The 20,506-nt window shown below is 44.8% G+C and overlaps 1 protein-coding gene across 7 annotated transcripts in view; it reads right to left on the bottom strand.

The window, feature by feature from the left end:
- PRDM2 (PR/SET domain 2) overlaps positions 1 to 20,506 on the bottom strand; it is a 125,505-nt gene that overhangs the window by 60,750 nt on the left and 44,249 nt on the right. For all 7 annotated transcript variants that reach the window (XM_042951455.1, XM_042951454.1, XM_042951459.1 and 4 more), the window contains 2 exons: positions 16,486 to 16,638; positions 10,208 to 10,334 (listed from right to left, as the gene is read on the bottom strand). In XM_042951455.1, coding sequence (XP_042807389.1) covers positions 10,208 to 10,334; positions 16,486 to 16,638 — 280 coding nt within the window. The remainder of the gene's footprint in view (positions 1 to 10,207; positions 10,335 to 16,485; positions 16,639 to 20,506) is intronic.

The raw sequence follows: 20,506 nt of genomic DNA, 5'->3' as shown, positions 1-20,506 counted from the left end.
TGGAGCCCATTTCAGATTCTGTGTCTCCCTCTCTCTGCCCTTCCCCTGTTCATGCTCTGTCTCTCTCTGTCTCAAAAATAAATAAACGTTAAATATATATATATATATGTATATACATATATATATATATATATATATAAACATAATACTTAAAATAACTATACATGTACCAGCTTATTATGAAAATTTCCATCAAAATTTTTTTTTAAATTTCAGGGTCCGTGGCTACAAAAAATGGGAAGTGGAAATAGATACAACAGATGCTTCAGAAGGCTGGGAATTTTCTAGTCTCTTACCCATAACCCTTCAAGACGTTTAATAACCCTTCTTAATATATGTGCCAAGTTTTAACCTTTTAAAACAAGGGTGCCTCCTAACTTACAGAAAAAAAGGACAGAATAGAAAGGAAAATGCCTTTGGAAAATGAAAGCACAGATTACAAAGCGGAGGTTTTGTCCAGTTTACCATGTGTGTTTGAGGCATGGGGGCGGGGTGTTAAGGATTAAAGACTAAATCTTGGGGCACCCAGTGGCTCAGTTAATTAAATATCGACTCTTGATTTTGGCTTAGGTCATGATCTCACAGTTCATGAGATCAAGCCCCAAGTTGGGCTCTGTGCTGACAGTGCAGAGCCTACTTGGGATTCTGTCTCCCTTTCTCTCTGCCCCTCCCCAGCTCGGTCTCTCAAAAATAAACAAACGTTTTTTTAAAAAGACTAAATCTTTAAGGACAGAGTAAATACTCTTATTAAAAGTTTCAGGTAAGGTCGCCTGGGTGGCTCAGTCAGTTAAGCATCTGAGTCTTGATTTAGGTTCAGGTCATGATCTCACAGTTCACGGGATCGAGCCCCGCACCGGACTCTGCACTGGCAGCAACGGAGTCCGCTTGGGATTCTCTCTCTTTCTCTCTGCCCCTTCCCTGCTCACGCTCATTCACTCTCAAAATAAATAAACTTCAAAAAAAAGTTCAGGTAGAAAAGGCTGTATTACATTTTGTTACAAACTCAAGAAGTTTCAAAATTCTTACATACGCATACATGTTCCAAAGACTCTGCGGTGGAATAATTACAATTAAGAAACCAACCCCTGCCCCTCGTTAGGAAAATTCAAGAGTGCACAAGGACAGGTTAGGGCAACTCCTTTCTCGCTGTTTCTTTTCATGCTTTTCCTCCTAAATGAGTCAAGCCACTAGAATGGGAACAGCAAACAAAGTCTCTTAACAAAGTGCTGCTTCAAACAGTTCAAATGAGCTCCTCTTAATAAATAAAAAAGCTACTACCCCCTCCACCCCAATAAACACTTTGACAAAACAAAACAAAAAAAATAAATAAAACAAAGTCCCTCTCTTTTGTTAGTGTCACATCGTAAGAGTGAAAGAAACTAACAATAAGCATGATTTAACCCCACAACAAATCAGAACTGCACTTGCCATCAGTTTCTAGATTTAATTTTTGGAGTGTACGTAAATTAAAACATGTTAATGATCCAGAACACTCAGCTTAAGAAAACTTTTTGAAAATTATATTGTATTCAGTTTAAGAGCCCATCATTCTCCACAAAAGCACACTGGTGCAAGAAGGAAGCAGAACAACACATCATCATCTTGAAATCACCAATAAGACGAAGTGAAAAGAGCTCCTCCCTGCCCACCGTCCACACTGCACAGGGACCTAGGCCAAGGCAATGTCTCTCTCTGTTCTTGTGGTTTCTAAAATGACTTCAAAAACAATGTACAACTTAAGAAAAATGGAATGAATCCCATTCATCTGAAGCCCAAACCAACAGATGCCACTAAAAAAACACTTAACAAACAACAGCTAACAAGGGACAAAAACGTAATGTTAGTGTTTTTAAAAACTGTTTGTTTGAGGTGCTCAAAGGAACACAATAAATCTCTTCAATCCATAAACCCCCAAAGCAAAAATAACTGAAGGCATTAGTTCTCACCATAAGGTAGCTTTCTAATACCAAAGGCTTCACTTAATCACACTGCCTTATTATTCAGGATTAAAGTGGGCAATTCTACAGTGAGTAGTGAAAATACATCCTGGCTAATTAGTAAAGCCTTATAAAACACTGCTACTTATTCAGTATAGCTGTCCCACTCAGAAACACTATGAATAAACACTGCATTTAGGCAAGACAGAGCCAAATATTGTAGGAGCCACGTGAACTTGGGCCAACCGCATAACCCCCGCCCCAAGCACCAGTTCCCTCATCTACAGAGAAGGATCCAGTCCTTGCCGCGCTACTGGGAGCATCAGCAATGCTGTCTACGGAGCACCAAGCACAGGGCCAGGCACGTGTGACACACACTCATGGAGTCACTGCCGTCACTCCCGCCATTAACAGAAAGCAGCAACTCGACACATAACGACGGGATGCGCAGGTTAAATGTCAAATCACGAGATAGGTCTGAATCAAAATACATCAGAAGGAATGAATTCCAGCCAAGAACCCTTGTAAGGTCTGACCGTGTTTGAATCGGAGTGGCAATAACGAGAAACGGCTGCTTTCAGTATTCATTCATCTTTTTTACTTTGAGAAACAACGGTAGTGTTTTCAAGTAACTCTTGCTTCTCCATTCAGATTCCCTAAACTGTGTCAACCAGCTTATTAACATTAATCAAATCAAACTTTAGAACTCTCCTTGGCAGCACGTAAAACGTGAACAGACAGCGTGAGTGCCACGCGAGCACGCCAGCCTATCTGAAACCAACACGGGCAAACACTTCTTCCAGCCTAAGGCTGTCTGGAGAACTACTAACATTTAACCTGCATCGCGGTGTCCTTGGAGTATTTACCCAATTCCTCACTTCTTCACAGGCAACTTCACATACAGAACTATAGTCCCTTCTGTAATTCTACTAAGCGCATGCGTGCAATAGCCCCTCTGTAAACCAGAACACGAAACCACCTAGTTCAGAAAGGAGGCACTCCATGAGTTTTAAAAACAACAATTAATCTGTAATTTAGAAAAAGAACCTAGTACTCCGATTTAGGGAAAGCACGGGAAATTGTTTTGTTTTTTACTTTCAAATTACAACTATATTTTTAGTATCAACTAAACTACTTTGAGCTCATTGCATTAAGGGTCTCATTTCTTTTTTCCTTTTAGAAAACTTAGTCATGATCAAATCTATCTTCTGGATTAGGGTAAATTTTACCTTCCAATTTATATATGGACAGGAGACCCAGAATAACAGCCTAAGTACACACGGAGCACAGCAGATTTCCTAATATGCTCAGTTATGATGTTTGAAGCAGTTTTTAATCATGGCATGTATTAGGATTTTTTCCAAGTTCATCCACTGAACTACAGTTGAAATGTGCAAAAGGCTTTGAAAAATTCTAGTTAATCCACTTAATTTCCCTATGAACAAGGTTGTACGTAGCAAACATGAAAGGTACAAAGCTACCGACCAATTTATTACCTAAATTTGGAGCAAATCCGTAGCAACAGAATTAGAAATTTAAAAAAAAAAAAAAAAAAAAAATGTCCTGTCTCCAACTATTGAAAAACTACCAAAACTGTATCCAGCTTTTAAAACGAGGCCACCGTAGGGGCGCCTGGCTGGGTCACTTGGAACAGCACGCAATTCCTGACCTCGGGGTTGCTCAGTTCAGGTCCCACGTCGGCTGTACGGATTACTTCAAGATTAAAAAAGAAACTTTTTTTAATTAAAATCAAAAAATAAAGACAGGCCATGGGAACAGCAACAGGGACCAACCTGGCACGCAACCATCAGAGGCGGGACCCAACGCTCAGCAAAGGCATCACTCAGCCAGAGACAAGTGAGAGCCATCGGGGGGACCAACCAGGACACTGTTCACTTGGGTTCAATACGGCAGGCTGGCAAGCATTTAATGCTGAGGCCACATTTCCACAGGGAAGTCACCGCCTCCAACTGCCCGTGCCCTACAAGCAAACAAGAACTACCAAGGAGTGCCCTTGAAGTAGGCACAGGACCTGCCCACCAGATGCCCACAAGGTTCAGGGCCCATCTGCCATCATCCTCAGGCACCACGGCCAGGCATCCATCATTCAGACAGGCCTCTGCCCTTCAGCTTTGGCCAGAGCCTCAAAAAGAGCCATCCAGGGGTGCCTGGGTGGCTCAGTCGGTTGAGCGTCCGACTTCGTTCGGCTCAGGTCAGGGTCTCATGGTTCGTGGGTTCAAGCCCCGCGTCGGGCTCTGTGCTGACACCTCAGCCTGGAGCCTGCTTCCGTTTCTGTGTCTCCCCCTCTCTCTCTGCCCCTCTCCCACTCATGCTCTCTCTCTCTCCGTCAAAAATAAACACATTAAAAAGAGCCATCGGCTGCTATAGGACACCAGGACGGCAAACACCATCGAAGTACGCTTGTCCTCTCGGCTTTTACTACACATATTCCTTAATTTTAACTTTAAACGGAACCAGTGTTGTCACATCTGCTGCTGCTGCTGCCCGCCCCCTGGAGACCTGGACGAAAAGCAGCATATCCTGTAGAAGAAAAGGCATGGAAAACCCGGGTTCAAGTTCTGACGCTGACGGCCACCGGCAATGAGCTTGGACAAGTTACCCAACCTCGCTAAGTGTCGGTCTCCTCCTCCGGAGAAGGTGTGCACACCACAGAAGTAGAGGCTGAGCAGGAATGCCCAAGGAGAGAGTGCAGCACTACCCGGGGCTCCCGGCTGCAGCCCCGTGGGCCGGTGCCCAGGAGGGAGCATGCTCCATGCCTCCGTCAGAGCCTCTCGCCACATCTGTCTTTTACCTGTTGCCCAGCAGCGACCCGTGACCTCCTGTGTCCCCCCGAGTTTTTCCTTCCCCAACTCATGCATTGGTCTTTCCTCCTTCCCTCCTCAATATCCTTCCTAGAAGTCCCCCCCACTGTGCTCTGCTTCGTCACTACACAGCAGCAGCACGTCCTCCCGCCTGCCCCCCTCCCTACCCAGGACACCCCCCAACACACGCAGACTGGAACACCTAGTGAGCCTGACCTGCACTGAGCCACGTTAAGATGGATGAAAAGCTCCTCCCTGAATGTTTTACTCATCTCTCTAATTTTCCGTACCGATCCAGCCACTAAGTGCAGTGAGTGCCTGGCAAAAAAAAAGGCCAATACGCCCATTTACAGAGCTGAGTTTCATGACACAACCACACTTGTGCGGGTTTCAAAGTGGCCCCTCCATGCACCCACCACCTCCCCTCTCCCGCCCCGACCCCAGCAAGAAATTTCCCCAACTGCTGACGGAACCTCCAGCTTGGTCCCTCTCCCTGGAGCTGAACTTGCCCGGGCCCACCCCTGTGTCATTCATGCCAAAGCCTCAGAAAGGCCACCTCTGGCTACCCATCTACAGTCACACCGTGTCTCATACACATGAAACGTGACAAAACTCATACTGTTCATCGGTTGACTGGTCATCCCCCTGCTCTTTAGAACATACATTCCATGAGAGCAGAAACCCTGGCCGTTCTCGTTCTCCACTGTAACTTGGGCACCTAGCAGTTGTCAGACACGGCAAATGCCTGTCACACCAGGGAGACCCTCCAGACCTCCTCCACTTCTCCGACCTGCTGACAGTCCCCTAGGGCTCCTGCGCACATCCTCCCCACTCTCGTCCCTCCACCCTTTGGAAAGAGACCACCCGGGGAGCCCAGCCGAGTCCCCTTCTCCTTCCCTGTTGCCCAGACACTTTGTTTCCTTAAATGGCCTCAGACCAAGTCACTTTGCACGTGGCTCTCTTACCTCCCATTCAAGTGTGTATATAGGCTTTGTCACCTTTGGAGAAGAAAAAATTCGAAATATGTGCAACTATAGAAAACTTTAAGTGTTCTTCCCGGTACCACGGTTTTTTACTTGAATGACTCTGATTACAGAGATACGTGAAAGAGTTCCTCTTTAAACGGATTATAATCTAACTGTTCTGTGAGTACTACGAGTCACCTAGATAAACACTATAAACCGGTTGGTATTCTCAGGGACTATTTACATTCTTCTAAGCCTCTCAGGTAACCTTAAGGAGCTATATATACTCTTCCAATTCACTGCCGCTTCTGGTATAAACTGCCTCCTTCACTGTCCAGCTATCAGGCATCAAAACTATTTGCTGCTAGAAATACCTCCTCATCGCTTCTCGGCCTTTCGGCTAAGATCAAGCATAGAAATACCTCCTTCTCTCGAATCTGTTGTGAGCACGAAAAGGGTAGCGGTAGGCCTAAACTAAGGGTGAAGGGCCACAGTTAGGCTCCGCCACGGGAAACAGGAGTGGAGAGGCCCGCTGCTTATTTTGGGCTTACAGAAATCCTCCACAAATACCAGCTGATTAAATGAGTCACAAAGTCGGTAGTTCCTCCGCAAGACACACGAACTGTCAGCCACATTCCATCGGTGGCACTTACTGCTCCAACGGACAGGCGTGCGCCAGGCTGTTCTGGATGATCTCGTTCGTTCTTGACAGCAACCCCACGAGGTTAGGTAGCACAGACACTATTCCGCGTTAGGACGCCCATTTTTAAAGCTATGGAAACTGGACCCCCAGACAGGTGACACGATTTCCCCAGCAATACACCTGGTCAAAAGCCCGGAGCCCCAAGTTCTGCATTCCTTCCACTAAGCCCATCTGTGGGAGCCGCTATTGTTTCCTTAGGGGAAAAGAACTTCAGGTAAGGCTCTTCTGTCGCCAAGAGACAGCAGGGCAACACCACATTCGGATCCTGCTCTTACGTTCTGTACTTTAAAAGCACTTTTGCCGACAGTCATTATTTACTGCTAACACGCAAATTCCATCTCTTCTCACAGTAACGGCACAAATCGAGAAGACGGTAAATCCTTAGAAATACGTTCTAGGTTACCTCACAGATTACAATCTTCCTACAGTTCAAGTTGAAATCGCTGAAACATCTGACACTAAAAGCCCTCCCTTCTTCTCTACCTGGAAAGGCTGATCTGTCCCATCCAAGAAATTCTCATGCTCAATCTCCTAACGGGCTGCTCAAACATGTAAGAAGCTAGGCTGAATAACAAAGCTGAGAATCCAAAATTCTAGTTTGAAATACCCAATGTATGCACATCTTTGGCCCATGGCAAACCTACACGCTCCCTGGTCAGAGACAATATGAACTGTGTTCTCTTCCTTCGCTACAAGTTTGTGTGGGTCTTTGTTTGCTAATCAACCAATATTGATTGAGGGCCTGTTCCACGCCAACCATCCAGGCGCTGATCAGCAACTCGCAGATTTAATGTTGGTCTCCCCCAACTAGACTCCAGGCCACTGCTTCTTTTCTGCTCACCAGTGCACAGCATACAACCTAGCAGAGTGCCTGGCACACGGCAGGGGCTCAAGAAACATTAGTTGCAGGGCACCTGGGTGGCTCAGCCGGTTAAGCATCCGACTTCAGCTCGGGTCATGATCTCACGGTTTGTGAGTTCGAGCCCCACACCGGGCTCTGTGCTGACAGCTCGGAGCCTGGAGCCTGCTTCGGATTCTGTGTCCCTCTCTGGACCTGCCCCTCCCCTGCTCATGATCTGTCTGTCTGCCTGTGTGTCTCTCTCAGAAATAAACATTTTTTTTTAATTTTTTAAAAAGAGAAACATTAGATGAATGAAGGAACAGATGAATGAATAAGAGAGACAAAAACAGAGAGAAGAGGCCACTCTGTAAAGGAAGCAGGGCTTTTTACTGCCCAGAACACGCCTCATAACCCACTAGCGATGTGATGAATTCTGAAAGGCGCCACATGCATCGCACAGCTGTAGGCACAGCAGCTGTCATGCAAAGGAGCCGAGGCCCAGAACTCTGAAGAATTCAGCCCTTTGTTTCTGTCTGCCGGCCTCATAGCCAAAATGAAGCGAAGGCCGCTGTCAGTCTACCTGTCAGCTGCGTGCCTTCAACATCTGGCTTTCAGAATTACTAAATTAACATGCTACTGGATGAAATTTATGTCGATTAACTCTCTGACATCACTGCCTGCAAAACTATTTAAATGTCTGAGGTCACACATAAGACCTAAACAGAACCGAGTTTAAATGAACAGTTCTCCGTTTCAGGTCTTTGCAAGCAATAAATTAGCTTTCAGAGTATTTAACTTAAAAGCAAAAAAGGTTTGACTCATTATTTAAACTCTCTTAAACTTCAGGACTCTACCAGTAAGTGGTTCAAAACAGACTGTTAAGTTCCAAGAGTAAGCTTCATGCAAGTATTTTCATTAAAACCTAAGATTCAGTGGATTATAGGCTTCCCAGAGTTAAGTACAAACTACTTCACTCAACAGGAAAACCCAGCAATCTAGGCATGTATAAAAATGAACATGTGTAAATTCATCTATCACTAATAAAACAAAAAGTTTATTTTCAGGTGTTTTTTTTTTTTTTTTTTTCCACATCCATCTAAAAGAAGAGAAAATAAAATTCAGGAATAAATAAAAAAGCAGAAAATGATGAAATGTTCTAAACATGCACACTAAAGTATGTTGAACAGAGAAAATCCTGAGAGAAGCTGCGAAGAAGCTATGAATATATCTAAATACATGACTAGTTATACTTAGCAGAGTAAAGATCTCCGCCTCCCCTCAAACTCTAGTCCCTGCAAATAAATCGCAACTTACCTGGAGAGGCTGGTGGCATCACTTACAAAAAGAACACTAAATAAAGGAACTAAAATATGTAAACAATTATTCACTAAGCCTAAAATCAACAAAAACTGTAAAACTCAGTTACAACAGTAGAAAAAACACTTAGGAATTTTCTAGACCCTGATCATCTGATTCAAGATCAAAGCATTTAATGACCTAAAAGAGTGACAAAAATAACATTCAGTAAATTAAAAACATGTATTGAATAAAAGACCCACCAACTGTCTCCTGGGATGAGTTAGCTGTATTCACATTACACTGAGAAATACAGAGAATATGTAATGGAAAAAATCAGAATGAACTTCTTGCCTATGTTTTCAAATATTATTTTTACATTCCTCCAAAATCAGGTTTATGTTATGATTTTATTTACAATCGGACTTTCACAACTCACTTGGCAATGTTCTGAATAAAGGACGAACTCGAGAGTTCTGATGACTACAAAAATTTACATAAGACCTAAAGCAGGCCAAAAAAAGGGGGAAAAAAAAAAAAAAAACGAGCAAAAAAGGATTTATATTAGTACGAAACTACCGTACCGTGCCTTGGCTTATATTCAAACTGGGCTCTACGAAAGATTCGCGAATTCACATTAAAATTCGTCATTAAAAAAAAAAAAATCCCAACGTGTCCGAATGCCAGCTGGAAATATGATACATCCAACCAAACTATTTTCCTACCCAGAAATTATCCCCTCCCCCTTATAAGTGTGACTACGCTTTGCCTTTTGTTCGAAAACATCGTAAAACAAACTAAAACTATTAGAGTTGAGTCAAAAGTGACAAAACGGCACAGTCTTCAACTTCCATTTTGTTACTGGCCTAATTTCGAGGTCTGCTGCGCTCAGACCTTCGCCCACCCCAAGTGTTGCAATCGTGCGCAGCGCGGCGCGGCGCGGCCCGGCCCGGCGCGGACAGGAGTGGCGGGGCCTGTCCCGGCCCGGCCCGGCCCGGCCCCGCGCCGAGGGCAGTGAGGAGCGGCGGGCCCGGCGCCGCGCGGCCCCGAGCCGAGGCGCCGAGCTCCGTCCGGGGCCGGGCCGGGGCGGCGCGGGGGGACAGAGCGGCGGGGCACGGCCCGCCCGGCCCGCTCTCTGCCCCCGGAGACGAGCGCACCCGCCGCCGCGCGCCCGGCCCGGCCCTGGCCGCACGAATCTGCAGACCTGGAAATGTCACCCTCGGAACACATTCCGTGACGCGTTCGCTGGCGAACGGCACACACAAAAAAAGCTAAGAATACGCCGGGCGCGCAGGGCTTTGGAAGAGACCGGCCGCCGCTCCCTCCCGCAAGTGCGGCTATTCCGGAGGTTCCGAGCGAAGTGACAAGCAGCCCTCGGCCGACCCTCCCGGCGCTCGGTCCGCTCACTTTTGCGCGCCCGACTCCTCGGCCCCAAGTTAGCCAAGAGCCCGAGCGCGGCGTCCGGCCGTGATTCAGCAGCGGCCCTGGGGAGGGGAGGAGGGAGGGGGACGACCGGGGGCCGGGATCGCGGGCTGGGGCCGGGCCGGGCCGGGGAAGGTCACGGAGCGCCGCGGGCTTCGGCCGAGCCCGGGCCCGGTCCGGTCCGACGGCGGCGGGGGAGCCGGGGCGGCGCGGGCTCCTACCTTTCCTGCTTTTCGGGGAGCTCCGCTTGCTCCGGGCGCTGGCTCGCTCTTCCTCAATCGCAGCTGCTATCTCGGGGTTGTCTTCCCCATTGTACCAGACCAGGAGCTCCTCGCCCGGCGCGATTGGCTGCGGGGAGAGAAGAGACAGGCGCCGGGCCAATCAGAGCGGCGGTTGTTGGCGGGGCGGGGCGGGGCGGGGGCGGCGCTCCCAGCTGGGGCGGCGAGCCAGGCCAGCCCGGCAGGAAGGGCTCCTTAACCCTTGGCGGCCGCGGGCAGGGCCCCTCTGCTGGAAGGAGGACCTCATTTCCCGGCCCGCCTCCTCTTCCCCCGGGTCCGCGCGGGCGGACCTACGGACCTGGCTGGGCGCGACCGCCGTCCACTCCAAACTGCCCTACACTACCGAAGCAGCTCACTGTTCGCAGCCTCACGACTGCCCACGCAGAAGGAAAAATAAAACACGGAACCATTTTGCCCACGAAATCGGAGCTGATGAGAAATAGCGTAATTTAACAGAACCAGGTGCTTTGGGAAGAGAAGTGTTGAACGCTAATTAATTACCAGCGTACGTTTCGGATGCCAAGAGCAAGTTCAGCATGTTAAGGAAGAAGTGTATGTCATCGCACATTTAAAAACGCACAGCTAACGAGATCACGGGAATGCTAAAGTAAGAGGCGGCGCGGAAGACGCAGGCGTCCGCGCACTCTACGCTCTAGGATCTGCCACCGACCTGCTCGAGCCCAGGGAGAAGCCACTGCCTCGCCCTCTGCACCAGACAACTTTTAAATTCCTAAAAGTACCTCCCAGGTACTATGCTCCTAAAACATTAACTCTTAACAGCCATGTGAGTGGCGAGGACATATGCCACCACCATGCTGATTACGCCTAGAAGATCCTGAAGAAAAAAACACACCGAGTGTGGAAACATCACATTCCTCAACAGAATTTAAGGAATGGCTTAGTGGTTTCTCATCTATTCACAATGACTCATCTATTCAGAAAGTTCCAAGAGTAACAATACAAGTAAAATTCCAAGTAAAACCCACTGAATAAAGTAAGAGTCCATCAGCCCATACTGATACAAATAAATGAATGAAGTCAGTAAGAAGGAAAGCTCTTCCTTAAAGGAGATCCCAACTAATCAATGAAAAACAAATAATGGAATTCGAAAATCACCATTTGGCAATCAGTGCAGTAATAATTGATTCATCAATAGATGCTAAAACTAGGAAGTAAATTTTGGGTGTAACTGACTATTAGCATGGTCTCAAAATACCTCCTCATAGAACATTCATTAATTACAAAGGGAAAAACAGTATCCTTCTAATTACATAAATCAACATCATGTGCCTCCTGATATAACGCACAGAAAAGAACATCACTTATGGAGATCTCTGCCTGAAGAGCATAACCATAATTTAATCATGAGACCTAAGAAAAGCCCAAACTGTGCGACATTCTACAAAATAACTGACCAGTCTCTCAAAACTGAAAGGTTATAAAAGATAAAGACTGAAGTACTGTCCAAACTAAGGAGACTGACGAGACATTATAACTGAATGCAACCGAGCATTCTTTTCCTATAAGGACATGAACGGAACAACTAACAGCATGTGAAAAGGTGTATAGATTAGCTAATAAAATATTGTGTCAGTATTAGCCTCCCGATTTTGATCACTGCACTATGATTACGGAAGGCGACGGCCTTGTTCTTAAGCGCAGGTGAATTCCATCGGAGATGCCTGTTGAGAAACAGCATAGCTCCTCATTTGAACATACCTTCCCATCTAGATAAAGCCCTTGAAAGTAGACATTACTTTGTTTCCTTCTCTGCAAAACTCAGTTTATATAGTCCAAATTTAAGACATTCTGAATTCTTTAAAAGAATATAACGACTGTTTTCTTTGCTCCCCCAGAGAAGGCTAAAACCTGCCATTTTCTCATCTTTAAACCAATGTACTACTACTTTCCTTCTTGAATCAGCTGCACCTAAACCAAAAAAACTTAATCTGATATATGGGCTTTTAATGAGTTGAAGTAATCATTACAGATGTCTTTTGGCATTCTGATGAGCTAAATCTGTTTCTGCTGAAGGGCAGGCTTTTTTATTTAAGTCAGCTATTTCTAGTTCCAAATGTATAGTTTGCTTCTCTACTATTTTGTAAGCCACATATTTATGAAATGGTGGTATCATATAATATTTGAAATGATTAGGGTTCATATAAGCAAGTGAGGACTTCAATAAGACCAAAGTAAGAAAAGAAACATGCAAAGGAGGGAGGAAAAATTATTCCAAATTTATTCCTAACCTAAACAGCATAACGGGAACAATGGCTACAAGACACCCACTGGGCATTTTCAAGATACCTCCCAGACTCTGAGCTTAAGTTTCCTTGCTCATCCACTGCAATCTTCTGCAGAGTACTAACTGTACTAGCAACTGTGTGAAGATAAACAACACAAACTCTTCATTTAGGACGGTACTCCTTTGTTGCAAAACACACAATGCAAAAACACAACAGAATCTGTTCTTAAATCTAATATAACACGTCTAAATAGCTAATGAGCTGGTGAACATCTAGGTTAAGAGCAACCCGATTTGTTAGCTATTGAACAACCTGCAAAACTGTTAGCAAGTGGGAGATTATTGTATTATGGAGTTACAGCCTTCCCAACTTCGTAGTAAAACAGCTACACAAGAGACCTTTAGGAAGAGGAAAACAATCTATTTTATTTATAAGAGCACAGTTAAGATTTTGTAAGTCAAATTTCAGAGAAGAAAAATTATGTCCTAAACACATTAAATACAAACCCACATTTTAAAAAGTAAAGTCGATGGGGTGCCTGGGTGGCTCAGACAGTTGAGCATCTGACTTCGGCTCAGGTCATGATCTCGTGGTTTGTGAGTTCGAGCCCCACATCGGGCTCTGTGCTGGCAGCTCAGAGCCTGGAACCTGCTTCGGATTCTGTGTCTCCCTCTCTCTCTGCCCCTCCCCCACTCACACTCTGTCTCCCTCTCCTTCAAAAAATAAATTAACATCTAAAAAAATTTTTTTTGATAAATAAACAAATAAATAAAAAGTAAAGTTTAAAGTCCAAAAAACCTCTTTTGTGTATATTGTATTTTGATGTTCAACAAAACAACAACAAGAAGACTTTAAGATCTGTCAGTGTTTCCTTTGGGTTCTGACAGGCTTACAGAAGAACCAAGCACACTCTCTTATCGAAATATCAGCAAATATATATAAACCTGAAATCTTACCAGACCAATTAGGAAGGGGCAAGGTTCCAATAAATATTCCTGACACGAGGTCAAACTAAGAGAAATCCTCCAGAATTACAGGAACACACAAAGCACGTCAACGCTCAGCCACCTACAATCTATCCCCAACATTTGCTCTCTTCAAAGTCACAGATCAGACGCCTCAACTCTCAAATGGATGAACTGAAGACTGAAATTCACCTTTCTCCCTGCAGGCCACTAGGCCGCACCTGATCTGACCCCTGGCCACCTCACTAGCCTCATCTATCATTCCTCTCCTTGCTCTAGCCACACTGGCCTTTGTTCTATTCCTTAAAAAAAAAAAAAGTCTAGCTTATCCCTACTTTAAGGCCTTTGCTTCTACCGGGGCCCCTCTTCCTAGACTACTGTTCTTTCTGCAGAGATCTCTGTGTGCCTGGCTCCTTCCCATGGTACGAGGGTGGGGAGAGGGGCTTCACATTTGTCTTGTCTTCCCTGACCCATGAGGAGGGATGGAGATATACATATATATATATATATATATATATATATATATATATATATATATATATAAAACTATGTAATTTCACAAAATTATCATTTTACTCATTGTTTATTATCTGCCTCCTCTGCCATAAACTGTAGTCCCAGGAGACCAGAGACTGTCCTGTTCACTATCACAGGAGAACACCTAGTACACATTAGACCCTCAATAAATGTTTATCAAAGTAATGAAGAGATGAATGAATGGATGACAGGCTAACAACTAACTTTCAGAAATTTAAAATAGTTTCTCATCATACTACAAACAAAAGCAGTCTTGAGATTTCCTAATTATCTGGGTAATAGTTGAGGAGGCTATACATAGCCAAGAAGAACATCACATGTAGTTTCATTTACAAAACCTAACCCACAGAAAGCTTTATCCGGAAGATTGTAGTGAGATAATCACTAGCAAGGAATCTGAAAGGTCTTGCGCATACGTGAGCAAACACCAAAGTTCAGGACCGGGGGAAGTCTGCAAAGACAGAACTATGTCACTTCAGACAGAGACAGGTAAGAATGGTGGTAGTCGTGCGCTTGGGAGCGCTTAGGTTAGGCTAGGAACTGCTCACAGAACCTCACCTACAGTGGCTCGTTTAACCTTCACGACACCCAGACGTGTTAACTGTGCTATTAACTCCATTTTCACAGAGGAGAAAACGAGAACGGTGTAAGCAACTTCTCATGGTCGCACATCTAGAAGCCCGGATTCACTCACAAGCCAGTCTGCTCCAGGGCCCCCACTCCTAACCACGGCATTACACCACCTCACCAAAAATAACAGCCGGCACGGCACTTAGCCCTGAGCAGGCGCTAGAGCTCTACCTCTACTCACCTATGTAATCATGGTAACACCGTGAGGTCGATACTGTATTTCTCTGTATCTTACAAACGAGGGAACTAAGGCACAGAAAGGTGAGCTGCCTACGGTTGCACGGCTAGGTAAAGTCCCAATGGCTTGCCCTGGGTCACACAGCAAGCCCAGATTTAATCCAGCAGTCGGGCTTCAGAGTTCACTCTCCCAGACACTATGCTCTCTTGCTTCTCGCTGTTTCTCAGATTTGCTACCAGGGAGGTGAACACATTTTAACCGGAAGTCTTACAAAGGAACCGCAGTGAGGGAACATCACCCCGGACCTGCTCTCCCTTGGAACCTCGCTTCTACTCCCTCGATCCTCTCCTATTCATCCCTTCGCCCGCCCTTCATCTCCACCAGGATTCTACCTCGATTTAACCAGATGTAATGCTCACTTTAAGTAAATTTGAGAGACAACGTGTGAATTCTCCAATCAAATTTTGACTCCAATTTCAAACTGCAGTGTAACAAAACAGTATAGTAGTACCTACTAGGAAATCACGCTATTACCGTCAGCAGAAAGAAAACGAGAACGAAGGTTGTGGACGTTTTAAATGAGAATACACCACAGAAAAATATCTCCTGCAGGGATGAGAATCAAGGACATGGGTGTATCTGAAGTAAAGAGCAGTCCCACTGGCTACAGATGACAGGAAAAATACAGCAGAGGAAAATTAAACAGCTCCGTGCTAACTGAACTTTCAGAAGTCCTCGTGCCCCCGCACAGGCAAATTTCAGCATGTTGCAAAGCTGACCACGGTCTTCAATGCTTGCTCATTGAGAGATTTCAACTCCGCGGAGATAATCTGTTTTCACGGACTGTCCCCCAGCCTATGACATTTTTAAATGGAAGTGAATAAACAGAAATGTGAATTACAGCAATTTTAGTAAACATATGTATTCCAAAAAGCAATCATCATCTATCTTTAGAGCCGTAAGACTCTTTAGAGAACATTTCCGCGCACGATCGGTACAGATTCGCCTTCCCAGAGAACCTGAGAGCAGGGACAAAGACCCAGACTTGCCTGTTGCAGAAATACGATGATACTCAGTGCTTCCCAATGTACTCAGTACCCTGAATGCACTCGGTGACCTGTGACCTCACCACAAACTCTAAAAAATGATCTGCCTCTTCTTTTCATCTCAACAATTAACGTCTCTAAATAAAAACTTGGCAGGAAGAAGAAACCCACTCTGTTTAATTTCCATTCTGAATCACATCTACAGAAGAGAAAAGCTAATAATCCAAGGCTGCCTTATACCGAAGACCAAGTACATGTTTTCGGTCAGCACAGAACCACCGCAGCTGGCGACAGCTGCTTACAGTCGACACGTCTGCCAGTCAGACCGTTCGTGACGCCTCCGTATCGTAGGAGGAGGGAAGTAGTTGCCACACACCTCACTCATTGGTCTCTGCGAGGGGGCAGGGTGTAATTACTTAACGCGATCTTCGTGCTTTAGCGCACACAAAGCGGTGGCAACTGTAGATTTAAAACAAAGACCTTCCCGTGTGTTGATGAACCATTTTCAAATATAATCCTTCCAAGGTCGGCAAAGTCATTCTTGTCAGTTCCAGGTGAGGACAGTTTTTGCAAAACTGCACACAGAGTGACTAGAGCAGACCAGCTTTAACACTCTTACCTTTAAAGTTTTATAGTAAATGGCCCTGTTGATTTCCAGCGGAAACAAATTCTGCTCTTCTCCTGAGCAAGCCCAATTCACATACCGCAGCCAGTTTCCCTTCTCTGGATCGGTGGCATCAATGCACATCCATCCCAAATTTGGGTAATACACCTGGGGGGGGGGGGGGGGGAGGTAAACACCTTTGTTAAAATAGAAATGTCTTTAAAATGTGTCCAGTTTCAACTTTTAAGACAACTCTTTTTCGTCATATCCAAGTACTCTACAAAACGCTTCACAGAAACTAAATTAGCAGCAAAGAAAAGAAAAATAAAAGATAAAAACAGAGATCCAAAACTGATAATCCTCATTACTCATTTTTCTATCTGGACTTGAGTCATTTTTCTCTCCTAAACCTAAACAACTGTAGTAATTGTGTTTAATGATCTCTAAATGCTCTGCAAATACTGTATGTACACAAAGACGAGTGACAGTCCTAGTCCCTACGTGAACTTGAGAAGAAGAGTGAGCGTCCAGCAATGCCCCATCGCACCCAAATCCCCTGAGTGTTCTGGGTTGTTCTGCAAGTCAAGTGCAGGGGCCTGGTCCTGCCAGACCACACGGTTTGGCGGGTCCCTTTACTGGAAGGCTGAAAAAGAACTTCAGTGAGTGAACGTGCAGTACGAAGGTCCACGTGAGTGACGGCGTACGAAGCCCTGGCAGACCCAGCTGACCCTCCAAACCTTATCTAAGCATCCGTCAGGACTAAGGTGTCATGGAACATACTTCGGGAAATATCAGTGTCCTTCCAAGACCGGAAACCCAAGCCGCTTTTCAGGACTCAGATCAAACTTACTCTTGCAAGAAACTTTCCCTGATCATCCACTCTTGGTCAATGTCCCCGCCCCACTGGCCTCTACCACGTGTCCAGCACTTCTCATTCCTTCATTTTAAAGAAAATCTATTTAGCAGCTATTTTTAACTTTTATCTTTGTACACACACACACACACACACACACACACACACATATATATAGATTTTTTTTTTGTTTTTACTTCCCCCAAACTAGACCGTAAAAACACTTGATTAGGCACTGAGCTAGAGCTGCAGGACCAACTGGTGGTAGGCCTGTCAAAAATAAAGCGAAAGAAATGAGTCTTTTACTTCTCTTTAGGAAAGAAAGGAAAGACTCTCGATGCTTCCATTCCTTCCCTACGTATATGAAGCGAAGACTCCCGCCACTCATTTCTTCTCTCCTCTCCTCCCCACATTGCATACTCTTCTTTACTGCGACTTTCCTTCCGGAACAAAACTCCCACTCTCCACTCTCAGCTCTTCTGACCATACCTGCATCTCCAAGCCTGTGTCTGGCAGGGGGCAGCGCCCAACCTTACTGGGTACTAACCGTATTTCCTTCCTATTGGGAACTGGATGTCGGGCACAGTGCTATATGCTTTCCATCTTATCTCATTTAATAGGGTAGGTTCGTTATCATCTCCTTTTTTAACATGTGGAAGTTGAGGATCAAAATTCAACTGAACTTTCCCAAAGTCACCCAATTCAAAAAAAGAAAAGAAAATCTGCCTGACCTCTACCATATTTACCAGCACCTTCCTTGACCATCCTGCTTAAAAACTACAAATCCCTCTCTTCCCATCAGCCCCCAGTCATCCCCCCAATTTGTTTTTCTCCATAGCACTTATGCTCTTGTAAAGTATGAGATCTACTCAGGGACTTACTTTTTTTATCTGGTGACTGCATCGTCACACCAGAGTATAGGCTCCGGGAAGAGAAGACACGTTAGCCTTTTTTCATTCACTGCAGTGCTCCCAATATCTGGAGTGGTACCTGGCACCGAGTAGGCCCTCAATAAATAACTATGGAACGGAGGTAAGGATGCTGTCACACATAAAGGTATTCAGGGCCATCCCCTGTGAGTTTATTCAAAAACTGTCTGGTTACTGAAACCCCTCTCTGCACCACTCCAAAGAAAAGCTCTCCCTGTTGCTGCAGACCCCTCTTCAAACTCACTCTCATTCACCCTCAGTGCATACAAGTATGCGTGCACACACACTCCCCCCCCCCCTTTTTTTTAAATATTTATTTCTTTTTGAGAGTTGGGGGGGAAGACAGAGATTCCCAAGCAGCCTCCACACTGTCAGTACGGAGCCCAACGTGGGACCTGAACTCACGAACCATGAGATCGTGACCTGAGCCGAAATCAAGTCAGACGCTTAACCGACTGGGCCACCCGCGCGGGCCATCCACTCCTCTCCCTCTAAACAAAGAGAAAGGGAAGTCCCAAACGGTGTGTCACCAAGAGCCTCACAATGCAAATTTTAAAGTTAAATTTTAAATGCCAAAATAACAGAAGTGGCTTTACTTTAAAATGTTTAAGAGACGTCTGTCACATTTGTCAGCATGGTGAATTAAGGAAAATGGGAGCCGTCGCTACTTTTAACAGTCAGTCCACAGTAGGTAGTGACTTTGGGCTCATTTAGGGATCAAAAGCGTTGCTTTGGTTTATCACAGAGGATGGCATGGTCCTACTCACACCCCATCCGACGTACTGACACAGCTCCAGGAAACCAACGGGAGACAGATGGTGCTGGAAAACCCCACACAGTCAAAGAGGGCAGCTGGGGAGAGACACGAAGCCCACCCACCAACCTGAGGATATCAGCATGAGCCGTGCCAGAATTTCCTGACACCCTGGTCAACACTGACCTCTGCAAAGAGCAAGGCAGCCCACTCGAGTGAATTATTTATTTACGTAGGGTTCACTTTGTTTCAAAATCGATGGCAGCATCTGCTAAGTCATACTTAAACTGAAATATGTATTTCACAGAGAAAGATGAACACTTCAATTTTTTTAACGTGCAAAAATAATTCACAAAGGAATACACATGACCAAAATCTCATGGAAATAAATTAAGTTTACCTAATAATCATAAAATAACTTCAAATTAGATCATTTCTACCTAGCAGACTGGTAAAAAGGAATTTTTAAGAGAAAAAGGAAAAAAACACAGGACCAGAGAGTAGACATTCTCCCAAACAACGCTGATCAGAGAATAAATTGGTATCATTTTTTGGATGGAATTTATTAACAGTCCATGACAAAAAAAAAAAAAAAAAAAAAAAAAAAAAAAGCTTTAAAATGTACACACACTTTAGTGAGCATACACACTTGCAGGAATTTATTCTCATGAGATAATTGGCAATTGTACCAAGATGTATGTACAAAAATGTTCCTAACAGTGTGGTTTATTACAGACTGTTTCCAATTAGTTGCTAAGTGAAAACCACTACGGATTAGCTCAGTATGATAATCCATGCACAGAGCAGAATACTAAGCAGACCTAAAAAGCACTTTTGTACAAACTGTTAGTTTATGTGGAATCTTTTATTTTGTTAGATAATTCTATATCCCTTAAGAATTTTTCCAATGAACATACATGATTTCTACAATTGGAAGAAAACAAAGATAACCACGAGCTGGGGAAATATTTTTACTGGTGTAAAGGGTGCACACAATACTATTGATGACTGAATAAAGCTAGTCATAGAAAGTATGGCTTAAGACGTGCCATTTTTGTTTTCAACATATGAATGCCTGAGGAGAAAAATAAGCTGACACTAAATACATGAAACTGCCAGCAACAGTTTTCTCTGAGAAGCGGGATTATCCATAATTTTTGTTTTCTTTCTTCTGTTTATCTGAATTTTCCGCCTTTCCTCCACTGACTTCGTATGATCTCAAAGTAAAGAAGGGACAGGGTGGGAGAGCAAATTCGTCTCTGGCATGAAACCCCACGTTGGACTGAAGGCCTCAGAGGCCCTACCGATGCTCCTCCTTCCTCCTGCCATCACCACCGTCATCACACACAGTTTAAATCTGCAGCTTTCTCATTTTTATTGAGAGTCTAAACTTATAGATAGAAACCGGTATGAAAACATGTTTTTATACAATTTCTACCTTAGCTGGCCAAACCTGGGCTTCCAATCAGAATCAATTTCAGTGACTGGCACACAGAACCC

This window comes from Panthera leo, chromosome C1, assembly GCF_018350215.1.
Source record: "Panthera leo isolate Ple1 chromosome C1, P.leo_Ple1_pat1.1, whole genome shotgun sequence".
In the NCBI taxonomy this organism is placed as follows: domain Eukaryota; kingdom Metazoa; phylum Chordata; class Mammalia; order Carnivora; family Felidae; genus Panthera; species Panthera leo.
This window is presented reverse-complemented; position numbering and strand designations above follow the sequence as displayed.